The sequence below is a fragment of the Sorex fumeus genome, unplaced genomic scaffold (assembly GCF_029834395.1).
Source record: "Sorex fumeus unplaced genomic scaffold, SorFum_2.1 ptg000003l, whole genome shotgun sequence".
Lineage (NCBI taxonomy): Eukaryota > Metazoa > Chordata > Mammalia > Eulipotyphla > Soricidae > Sorex > Sorex fumeus.
Window position 1 is genome coordinate 26,624,885 of NW_026606060.1, and position 12,994 is coordinate 26,637,878.

At 35.8% G+C, this 12,994-nt stretch overlaps 1 protein-coding gene across 3 annotated transcripts in view; it reads right to left on the minus strand.

Moving 5' to 3' along the window:
• The window catches only part of PPP1R12A (protein phosphatase 1 regulatory subunit 12A), a 133,209-nt gene that overhangs the window by 30,813 nt on the left and 89,402 nt on the right, over positions 1-12,994 (minus strand). Inside the window, exons 10-14 of one of the 3 annotated variants that reach the window (XM_056114687.1) lie at positions 8,895-9,110; positions 7,236-7,330; positions 6,368-6,472; positions 5,389-5,520; positions 4,836-5,012 (exon numbers count right to left, since the gene is read on the minus strand). In XM_056114687.1, the coding sequence (XP_055970662.1) occupies positions 4,836-5,012; positions 5,389-5,520; positions 6,368-6,472; positions 7,236-7,330; positions 8,895-9,110 (725 nt within the window). Of the gene's footprint in view, positions 1-4,835; positions 5,013-5,388; positions 5,557-6,367; positions 6,473-7,235; positions 7,331-8,894; positions 9,111-12,994 lie in introns of all 3 variants that reach the window. The other 2 variants (XM_056114677.1, XM_056114696.1) reach the window with 2 other exon arrangements.

Genomic DNA, 12,994 nt, shown 5'->3' on the forward strand with positions numbered 1-12,994 from the left:
CTGTTTTATAACTCTCATTCTTACCAATACAGCAAATCTTAGGGTTGTTTTGCTTTGTTTTTGTTCCTTGGGACACATCTGGAGGTACTCAGGGCCTATTCCTGGCTCAGGGAACCATGAGGGGATAGAACCCAGATTATTCATATAAGTGTCCTATCTGCTGGACTACTGCTCTGGCCTATAAACTCAGGTTTTAAAGAGTTTACTAACTGTAACAGATACTTCCTACTTTTTTTTTTTATCAACTTGTGATTTTTCTGGGACAAGCAAGGAAAAAAATATTAAGCTTGCTATTAAAGTTCAAGAACTATTAATTTTGGAATATGATGATGTTGCAGACAATTATATAAACTGGAAAATGCTATACATTCTAACCTTTTCCAGGAAAATCATAACCTACTAAAGAGTCTGAAGGTAGTAAGGGAAAGAAACTGTTTAACTTCTGTAAGTTTGTCCTCATTTAATCTAGTGATTCTCCCTTCCAGCACCTACACTTATTAAATGCGAAAATTATCTATAAAATAAAGGTCAATGTAATTTACTGTGGTTTGAATTCCACCAGATAAGAAGACAAAAGAACAAACCTGAATGTGGTAACAAACCTAGCTATAGAGAAAAAAAATTATAGCAATCCAGATGGATGCATGTAGCACTCTTAGCATTTATGGATTGCTCTGGAAAAAAAAAAGTATGAGCTCAAACTACTAAATTCTGACTACTACGATACATATATGGTCAATTTTTCATAATTAATTGAGAAGGCAAATCTGTATTGCTACTCTATTTTACCTGCATGGCAAATACAGAGCCAAGATTCCTTTTTCAGCAGTTTCATATCACTTGTAAATAACAATAAATCTAGTAATCTAATATATTCAGGTTAGGAAGATGAAAAATGACTAGCTAAGAAAATTGCAAAATATGTTCATTTAAGTTTCCCATAAAATACTTTCCCTAGTATAAAGATCTAGACAATCAATAATATATTTTATGCTTTCAATTTCAAAGAGCTGATTATCAAGACAGCAGAGGGCCAGAGAAACAGTACAGTGTTTGAAACAGTATAGGGCAAACCTTGATCCCTGCAACACGGCTTATGGTCCCTTAAGCCTCACCAAGGGTGATTCCTGAGCACAAAGCCAGGAGAAAACTGAGCAATGCCGTTTAGTGTGACCCAAATCAAAAATAAGGCAGAATATGTTGCTTAATCTCCACCATTGACTACCACTGCTATACCATACTGATACTGTATCTTGGTTATAATTACATAGGCAAATAATTTTGCTCCAATCTATATGCCAATTTATGGTATTTATAATATTTAACTAAATTCCATATTTAATAAACTTGATACTAATCCCGCTGCTTTACCGTTAAGTTTTGTTCACTCCAGAGGGATGATAAATGGGCAAATGGGGGCTAAGTGGCAGAGAGCAGAGCAGACCAGACACATTAGAGCAATAAATTTATGTGAAATTATGCTACTTATCTAAGTTATTATTAACAAGATACTGTTCTGCAATTTGAGAGTATGGAAAATTAGAAATATTTAAACTATAAAAGAATTGCTATCATCCTTCAAGTATTTAAAGCTAATTTCTTCCCCTATGTGTGACAAAATTAATCCATTGGATAAAATACAAACAGGAACTCCTCATCTAATTTTGACCAATAATATAGGGAAAATTAAATGATAACAGAATTTGAAAATATGACTAGTAGCTATACATAAAACCCAAAAGTATACAAAGGGTACAAAAAATGGTATGTAATACTTATCTTTTTTTATCAGACATGATATAGTCTTAAATCATCACACACAATGTGCAAAAATTTTCATCATACACATTTCAAACTTTTAAATGACAAACAAAAATGACCAACAATATATTCAAAATTACAAACACTCATTTGACATGAAACAAAACACAAACATTAATATTACTGAAAACATTATTGAAACAAAGTAAGACGAACAAAATTTCTATAATACAGACCAGGAAAATGTCAACAGACACTTTTTGTTTCTGATACTATTAGAATCTCTTCTGTCCTAACAATATCTCCAAATATTCAATTCTAATCTTTATAATGAACTAAAGTATTAATTTTAAAACTAAACTCAGGTCTCTCCAAAACCATAAAAAATTAGAAGCATTATAATTTTTTCTAAAACAACGGCTCAAACAGAGAAACATTCATTAAGCTTTGTCACTGGAAAAAATGTTTAAAATATGGACTGACAGAAATAGAAAGGATTCTAGAAGTTAAAAGTTACATAAATCACAACTCAGTTTACACAAGAAATTCTAACCCACAAAGTGTTCTGAGAACTAAGTCAGAGGAAAAAGTTAAAAACAAAAAAACAAAAAACAAAAAAACCCCTCAGAACTCCAGACCCTGTTTCTAGTCAATTTCTTTCCTTCCCTTTTCTTTCCTGCCCGCCCTCCCATAAAGGAAAAACCTGCAAATTAATTTTCACGGGATGAGAATTATGAATGCTTATAATAATCCAGTTTTTATTGGTGGTATGGTCTTATTAATACCATAAAAACCTAAACGTGACTTCACAGTCACGGTCACGGTCCTCCCGTAGTTCATCAATTTGCTCGAGCGGGCCCAGTAACATTGTAAAACTTGTTACTGTGTTTGGCATATCGAATACACCATGGGTAGCTTGCCAGGCTTTGCCGAGTAGGCAAGATACTCTCGGTAGCTTGCTGGGCTCTCCGAGAGGGGCAGAGGAATCGAACTCGGGTTGGCCATGTTGGCGGCGTGCAAGTTTCAAACGTCCTATACCCGCTGTGCTATAGCTCCAGACCAAAACTGACTTACATTTATAAAAAAATTACAAATAATAAAACAACACACTGGCATTCAAATCTAATCATAAGCAGTGTTGTCACCAAAATATCACTAAATTTCAACACAGAAAGCAAACTGAGGAGCCGAAGAGATGGTGCAGTGGGTGAGGGAGGTGTCTGCCTTGTACACACCTGACCCGCATTCATTCCCTGGCACCATATATGGTCCCTCTGCATGGCCAGTAGTGATTCCTGAGCACTGCTAGGTATGGCCTAACACCCATTTCTTCCCCACAAATCATCAAAATATACTGACAAGAACTAATGATGTCATGATAGGAAATAAAATGTTCAACATTAAAAATAGCTAATTTTGGGGCTAGAGTGGGGCACAGCAGGTAGGGCATTTGCCTTGCATGTGGCCGACCCAGGTTCGATTCCCAGCATCCTATATGGTCCCTGAGCACTGCCAGGAGTAATTCCTGAGTGCAGAGGCAGGAGTAACCCCTGTGCATCGTTGGGTGTGACCCAATAAAGAAAAAAAGAAAAGCAAATTTTCATATATTTATGACAAATATTACCATAAAGCTGCTTCTATAATTTTAAGCCATGTATTTTGTTGGTAGGCATCAGAGACCAGTAAGTGAGACTATCTGTATATAAATACTATGCCCCAAATATAGTTGATATTTTATTAAGAAAACTATATGCTATATAATTTATTTTTCAAAAATGAAATTAAGCAAAAAGAGGGTTACATTTGATTTAAAAAATTTTTTTTCAATGAAAACTGAAAACTAAAGCTAGGTTCTAAGCATGATACAGCAGAAAGAAATAAAACAAATTTTCCTGCAACCTTAGGCTTACTCTGATCTCTCACACTAATAGACAAAGGAGAAAACTATCTCTGGGTCTGTTCTCTGGGTCTGTTTCCTTCTGTAAACCAAGTATATCACAAAAGACAGAAAGATCCTTTCCATGTCTATGATTCCATATATATGGCTGCAGCAGAAAATAAGAAATGTGCACATTAAATGACCATTTACAATATTTAGTGAATGCCTTTCATAGACCAGATCCAAAGCTAAGTGAATGTAATTTTCACGGTCACGGTCCTCCTGTTGTTCATCGATTTGCTCGAGCGGGCCCAGTAACATCTCCATCGTAAGACTTGTTGTTACTGTGTTTGGCATATCGAATATGTCATGGGAAGCTTGCCAGGCTTTGCCATGCGGGTGAGATACTCTTGGTAGCTTGCTGGGCTCTCCGAGAGGGGCGGAGGAATTGAACTAGGGTCGGCCATGTTGGCTGTTTGCAAGCCAAAAGCCCTACCGCTGTGCTATCGCTCCAGCCCAATGTAATTTTAAGATTCTTAAATTTCTCAAAAATAGTAACAAAATGGCTTAGCTTTTTAGTAACAGGAGGAAACAAATTGTAATATGTTCCCCAACCCCCTAAACCTGAGTATGTGTCTATGTACTTTCCTTTGTCACCACAAATCTGAGTTAACATTTGTAAAACCAAGAAGGCTAGGGTTAGTGGAGATTACTTAGCATGAGAACACCTGTGTGGAATGTGGAGGCCTAGACTCCATCTGTAGCCCCACAGTCTCCAGGGCACAGAGTGTAGCTCTGGTGAGCCCTGAGCACTATCTAGTACTGCCGGGTCCAAGAACAGAACTGTCTGGCCTGTTCAGAAAAGCTTGGTATTGCTGGGCATGGCCCTCTGGCCCCCTGAACACTGCTTGGACAGACTCTCCACCCTACAGTAACTGTGATGGCTGAGCAAGACAACAAACTGCCTTAAACAAAAACGTCAATTTTGTCAAGGGGACATTTTCACCAAACCCAAATTCTATTAATTGCTAACTGAATAGATTTAGATAGTTTTTACACTGATGTTTTTTTTTTTAATTTATTAACCCCATGGAGAGATGGTCACCAACTTCTTAAGATTAAAAACTGAAACAAAGCAAACAACTTTCATCACTGGGCAAGATACATCAGCAGTCCTAGTAGGACCTTTACACACCTGCGTCTCTCCCTGACCTCTGATGTAGAGGACACAGTGCCAGCAGTAGTTGTAGTCAGGGTTGTGGTAGAGGCTGCAGCATTTACAACAGTTGGAGCAACAGGAATGGTCACTGCCGTAGGAACACTGTCCTTTTCTTTTTCAGTACTATCCTCAGCCCACAAACGATTTGAGGTACTATAGCATCATAAGCAGCAACACAAAAAAGAGAAAAGGGAAACAGCTAAACAATGAAAGCACTTTCTAGCAGCTGAAAACATGTAATAGGGATGGATTTTTTAAAAACACGAGGCAAGACATCTTTGAACTATGAATCAAAAAGCTCAGCAAGAGCTGTCAGAGAAATTTACATTTTAATTAGTCTAATAATTGAGGAACTTAATTTTTTTCTCCAGACATGCAAAATTGTCTCTTTTGGAATCAATTTTTGATTGTAAATAATTTTAACAAGGCAAATAAAAAAAATCCAGAGCCCCACAATCTTCTAAACAAAAATGCATGCACATACATAAGCACACAGTAGACCTGAACACAAAAAGTATCTTCAACTTACCTGCTTTGTGTGCCTGCTGAGGAGGAACCCGTTGTAATCTTTGTAGTAGTGCTTGTGCCGGAAATCAGGCTTTTCTGAAGCCCAGCTGCAGAGGTAACTGTTGGTGTTGATGTGGTGCTTGGAACACTAGAACTAATCAAATCATCTTGTCTTCTACCAAACGAGTAACTAAAGGAAAGAGTCATATCTATATAGGAAGTATTTGTATGTGTATCCCATAGTTAGTGCCTATACATTACACAGATTCACACGAGTTAGGGGGGGGAAATCCTAAAAACCTGTGTTCCTTAATACACCACCAGCTCCAGCACCAACAGTTGCATCTACAATTTGCCAGAGTACAGATATTTCACTAATTTGGTAGTGCATCATTTTACTGCCTTCTACGTTTCTTCAATAAGATTCTAAAGTTGATCTAATATTTTATGTTTTACAATTATTCCATATAGTCATATCACATTATTTTGGAAAGACTAAAATTTTTAAGGTTACGTTTTCAGCAATAAAGAGTTATCTAAGTCTGTATACTTTACCATATTTAAGTCTTTTTGGGGGGCTGCCTTCAGCAGGGAACGTAATGGATAGCACCCTGTTCCCATCTCTAATATGAAATTATTAACATACCAATTCAAGGCATTTCCAAAGCTATGAGATCTTAGAATCCTTCTAGGTCACAAAATAATGTCCAGACCAATGAAGAAACTGATCTTTTAAATTGCCTGAGTCAATAGTATAAGGCATACCATTTCATATGCTACAAAAGATTATATTATGTCAAATTTAGATATGACAAGAAAGTTATTTAACAAGAAAGCACAATAAAAAATGCATTTTCACCATCTTTAAAAATCTTTTGTCTTTGAACAAACTTTAAACAAAATACATAATACTTAATAGATGTATTTTTTATATAAAATTAAAGGACTTGAAACTGCCTATGTATTTATAAAAATACACATAAGTTATTAAGAGTTATTACCTTCTATGGTAAGTTGAGCCTTCATTAATTGAGCTATTCCTTTTGAGATCATCATCCCATTTCCTTCTTGTATAAGAACTACTTGTTCGTAAACTTGAAGAGTCTCTGTGAAAAGAATATCCTTCAGTTTCTGGCAGATAATTTTAAAACAGCCATGCTGTATGTTAACAAACAATATTGGAGATATAAAGCAGTAAAATTCCCTGTGAAACACTTTATAAGTATTAATTAAGAAGTAAAATACTAATTCCAAGATTCTATTTGTAATATATAATTCTAATTGCTGGAGAAAAATTAAGATGTTTACGGAAGTTTTACTTACAATCACGAAATACTAGATAACTTGAAAGTTCATAACATGGGGAAGAAAAGTGGTTACTTTAATCTCATAAAATATTATGTACTGATGAGAAACAATACTGAGAATATATATTAAAATGAAACTCCCCATGAGATATCAGGTGAAAAGAGTATACACGTAACGGATTATAACATGACTATAGCTATATAAAATATTCTCAAGCCCTATGTACTAAGAACTATAAGAAATGAACTAAAAAGTAAACAGTGATTAATGGCCTTTTCTCCTTTATGTTCCAAATATTTTAGAGTATGCATTAGATTGAAAACACATTACCCAGCACCAGTGTCCCTTCTATTTCAGCCATAATGCCCATCCTCCCTGACTTTTTCATACTATTACAGGAATATATCAAGTCTGTACCTCCTCAGGATCATGCACTTGGTATTCTAGCTGGGATGCCAGGTCAATGTAGCATACACAATTGCAACAGTGCTGCTGTATTAACTCTCAATTGGGGTAATAAAGATTTGAGAGTTAAACCATAGCAAATAAAAGTAAACCCACCTGTTTTCTTTTTCTTCAATGTCAGACGTGCTGGCTAGTCGTCTTGGAATTGTAGGCGCAACATATGCAAGCCTAGTTCCTTTACTATCTTTCTCCTATACAACAGGAAAAAGAAAAGGGTGGAAATAAATATGGATGATAAGACATGTCAGAAATATGAAGAACTTTTAACAATGCATAACTACACCACCATCAGTTTATTTTGTAGTCACTTTGTAGTTCCCAGCTAAACTATTAAACTGATATATCAGAATCAAATACTATGAATGTTAAGCTCAGAGAAATAGTATTTTAACACCAGGAAAAAAAATTATCCATATTTATTTTTTTTAAAATAAAAGTTTTAAAATAGACAGCAGGTAGGGCGTTTGCCTTGCACACGGCCAACATGGCCGACCTGAGTTCGATTCCTCCGCCCCTCTCGGAGAGCCCGGCAAGCTACCGAGAGTATTCGATATGCCAGACACAGTAACAACAAAGTCTCCAATGGAGACGTTACTGGGCCCGCTCGAGCAAAATCGAGCAATGTAGTATCTATCATAAGATTAAAATATTCTTAATTCTAGAGAATAAATCCTAATATGTGTTAAGTCCCAACCACTATGTCAACAAGCTATTTACATCCTTGCTACTTTATGATACAAAATAATATTCACTGCTTTGTTCTAAAAAATTATTTAGTTATCCATGTCTGACTGAGCATGATTACAGTCAAACATTCTCACTATGCTGGTACATTGTACTAGGAACTGGCAATCTAATTTGTAAAAAATAACATAATTTTATTTTTTAAATGTTTGATTCACATTTGGTGAGCTCAGGTGCCCATATATAGTTCTAGGAATCAAAACTAGGCCAGCCACATGCAAGGCAAGCAAGAATCTTACCCACTGTACAACCTTTCTAGTCTCAACAATAAGAAATATTAAAATTTTTAAAAAAAATTTCATTTCTGAATATCCGGTAGAAGGAAATACTACCAATAAAGAAAAAAGTTATGAAAATAAAAATTCACACCTCCCCAAACCAAATAATGAAAATGTGTAAAAAAGGAGTAATTCACCTATATACAAAGCTCTGAGTAATTCTGTGTACTCTTATTTGATGTAATTTGATCAGTCACAGTCACAGTCCTTCCGTTGTTCATCAATTTGCTCGAGCGGGCCCAGTAACATTGTGAGACTTCTAACTGTGTTTGGCATACCAAATACATCAAGGGTAGCTTGCCAGGCTTTGCCGTGTGGGTGATAAATTGAATAAGAATGAATAATACTTTCAAAATACAGTTATTAAAACTAGCAATGAAGATAAAGTTGCTTAGGATGTATATGAAGCAAGAAGCAAAGACATTACATTAATACAAACTATGAGCACACTCACATTTAGATTAAATGTGGTCCTGCTGGAAAATTTTTTGAATAAAGAAAGGTTGCTCTTTAATATTTTATTCTAAATCTTAAGGTATAAAAAGGGAAACCTGTGATTAAGTTTAGTCTCATAATTTTGTTTTGGGAAATATAATCCTATGGAGATATTTGTATGTTAGGGTTAAGAATTAAGTTCACATATAAATTTAATGATACAAAGTAGAACATACACTTCTGCTGTTACTGAGAAACCAGATTGTTTTTACAGAAATCAGATAGTCAAATACACTACCTTTTCTTTATTATCCAAAGAGGAGGAAAGTCTGGGACTTGAAGCTGAACGCATAACACCTGCCATATCTTTATCCTTCTGTGCCTCTTTAGATGCTGTGATTTCTGCCAGTGCACCATAACTGCCCGTCTTTCTAAGTCCTAGCCTCCAAGATGCAGGAGACTCATCTTTTCTCTCTTCTTCTTTAGAAGAAATCTTTGTAGTAGAGGTTGGAAACTGTTTTTGTTTTTTAAGGAAAAAAAAGAATAGAATCATCAAGACTGATAGTCCATTAGGCTGGAAATGACAAGTTTAACATAGTATGTCTAAAATTGTAGTTAATTTCAGGAAAAAACACTTTTACTAAGTAGGTTAATGTCTTAGTCAGAAACTGTAAAGATCTAAAACTGAAAAAGTAATGGACTATTTTTCCACAAGTTAGATCTAAGAAAGACACTCCACACTTTATATCACACAGAAACTCTTGATGCAAATACAGAGATACCAACAGCCACACAGAAAGGCTTTTAAAACCATGCATCTTGGAACCAATATTTGTATTAAACTTGTTACACTGTAACCTAATATAAATCTTTGCACATAGAAATGCCTCACCATAGGTTTTTCACCCTTATTGGGCACAAGAACAATGCCAGTTTTGCGCAAGCCCTGCCTCCATGATGCAGGATCTACTGATTCCACCACAGGCATGAGAGGAGCAATGAAATCATACTAAAGCCAATTAAAATAAGACAGATAAGGAGATAAAAGATTGCAAGTATGAAAACAGAAAAGGGAGTTAAAGCAAAAAACATTACATTTTAAAAGAATTTCATAATAAACACCCAGTAGTTGGGTAATAATTCAATCTTTAAAAGTTACTTGAAACAAGCTTTAGTTTGAGAATATGAAAAATTTTAATAAAGATACGTTTGAAGCAGTGAAAGGCACAAAGGGAGTACATGAATGAACAAATTACTGCATTTGAACTTGTTTTTTTCATTTATAGATTACGGTTAAGATTCTCAATAAACTCATTATTGATATATCCTTTAACTATAAAATCTAGTTCAGTAATATTTTAAATACCACAGACATAAATTTACTGTGTGATGTTTCTACCATTAAACGTTTCATTAAAACTATTTTTTGTATATTTATTCCATTTTCAGCATTTTTCCAACAGTCATAAAAATGGAGTGTCTGTTATTTTTATCATATCAATTTTACTTGAGTTTAATCACCATAGTTAAAATCACAATTAAGTACAAGTACTACAGCAACTAAGCATTTGCTACAAGCACAGGATATGGATAATATTATAAAAAGCTGCCCTTTCATGTTTATTGCCAAAGTATAAGTAACTACCTAGTTAATGGTGCTTGTTAAAAGCACCTAATGGATGCATGGGAGTTACATTTATCAATAAAATCATTATAAAATATCTCTGGCACTTTCAGCAATTAATTCCTATCAGAAGACCTGACAGAAACATGTGATATTCTGTATCTCCCGGGTCCAAAAATGTGCAGTGAATCACACAGGGGGCCAGAACAAAATTACAGGGGACATGTGGAGATATTTTAAACTACTGAGAGAAGCAGTGACATCTATTAGGCACGGTAAAAACTACCATTATTAACCTATTTGTACCTAGTTATTTATTTAATGAAATAAATTTCTCTTGGTCAAGAGATAGTGTAAAAAATAAAAACATAAGGGTGCGGTTGACCAAGTTTCATGTAATATGAGACCAAGATTGTTATTAACCCTGAGCTTCAAGTCTCAAGAACTTTGGTACAGGAGTTTAAAACTAAACTTTAGAACAGGAACTGGAAAACTTTCAATAAATGCCAAACCAAGTTTTAGTGTCTTCAGGTACCGAGTCTCTGTGGGTACTAAGTATGCTACTGTGCACAAAAGCAGTCACAGATAATACCATAAGCCAATGAGCTGAACAAGTGTTCAAACTTTATTTATTTAGGGATACTGAAATCTGAATTTCTGACCCGATATATTATTTTGATTTCTCTCCCTATTTAAAAATGTGAAAATCACTGGATTGCAGAAACTGCAAAAACAGTGTGCCAGCTTTGGCCCACAGACTACAGTCCACCAGCCAGTAACTCCTTTAGAACCTCCTTCCAAACTAGAAGCAAAAATTACTTCTCTATGATGAAAGTAGTGGGTAACACTTACTGAAGGTTACACAGAGGTAACATCTTTGAGGTTGAGGGGGATGGAGTATGGGGACACTGGTGGAGGGAAGTGACACTGGTGGTAGGATTCGTGTTGAAATATTGTATGACTAAAACTCAACCATTAAAATTTGTAAATGATTTTTTAATTAAAAAATTTTTAATTAAAATTTGTAAATGAAAAATGAATTAAAAAAGAAAGTAACATCTTTACTAGTGTTAAACCCTGAACTATGGACTTCACTGAGTTTTACTAAGCATTATTACCATCCAGTCGAGTACTATTATCATCCCATTTAAGAAAATTGCAGTAATAGCAATTTGAAAGACATTTATTATACTCCACTGTGTCCTACATGAATGCAGATTTAAGTAACTGTTTATGTGTATAAAAGCTGCTTTTAGTTTTAAATAGTACTTAAGTAAACAGCTCTGAAATGGTCAACTGTACCCACTCCCTGAATCTCATCTCTGGGTTATTTTCTGGGGTGTGGGGGAGGACAGACAAACGGACAGGGGACAGGGTCGAGATGGGGTGGGGTTTGTGTCACACATGGCAGGCTCAGGAGACCATGTATTGATGCTGGGGATAAATCCAGGGTTGGCTAAACACAAGGCTAGTGCCTTAACTCCTATACTATTGCAGTCACTTCTTTTGATTTTTGAAACAGGACACTATCCTGACATTCCTACTCCTCTGAACACTCCCATTTTGTCTTTATTTTGTTCTCAGCCATATTTCTTCTCAGAGCCCTGCAACATAAGCACTTTCATCAGTCTGCTCTCTCCCCCATGCTCTCTCTTCATTGGGAATAGGGCATTTTCTATAGTCAGGCTGAATAGTAAAGACATTCATCTTTCCGTCCGATGTACTATTCTCTAGTTCAACCTAACTAAACTGCTAGTTCAGAATTTCTATTTACTTGAAGAATAGCCTGTACTGAAATGTAATTAGAACTTGAAACTCAACAAGTTGAATATTAAATTTTTTTTCTAAATCCATTTTTCTTATTTCCCTACTCCTGTGAGTATGCAAATAATCTCAGTCCCCTATGTCCAAACTTCAGTTATAGAAAACTTCTCTGCAACCTCTCATATAAATTTGAGGTGTCAAGCCTTGAAATATCCTCTTCTGTATAGGATGATTGCTGCCATGTTCTCACATAGTTTTACCAACCCAGCAACTTCAATAACTTTCTAATATTCTCTGAATCAGTCTTTTACTTTCAAATCATCTTGTATACTGCTGCTACAATGATAATCTATAAATAATAACTCCCAGGGTCATGTTCAAGCATCTATGATGATTTGAAATTAAATTATTCAAATGTCACTACAGGGTACGAGCCACGCCACATACTAAGGCCCTAGCCTTTAAACTAAGATTCTGTTGGCCAAGAACTGCTGAGAGCAGGGGCTAGACACAGGTAAGGTACTTGTCTTGTATGTGGCCAGCACTGATTGGATCCCTGACATCCCATATGGTCGCCTGAGCCCTATCAGGAATGATCTCTGGGAATAGAGTCCTGAGCAGAGTTGGTTGTGGCCCAAAAAGCCTGAAAAAAAAATTTGCTGGGAGTGGACGTGGGTGGGGCCTCGGGGCACCATTTGACAGATCCTGTCTCCAACCCAACCCCAGACTCCCACCCCTCAATTATAGAAAATTTCTCACATGGGGCCAGAGAGATAGTAAAAGGGCTAAGGTGCTTGCCGTGCACCTGCTGACTCGTGTTTGATCTCCAGAACCCCATATGGTCCCCGAGTCCCACCAGTGACTAGTACTGAAATGTAATTTCAACTGAACATTTCAACTGAAATGTTCAACCAGTGACCGGATGAACACAGCCCTGAGCACAGCTGGGTGTGGGACAAAAACAAACAGAAATTTTACTACAGAAATTGAGCCATCCACCAAATTGGCTT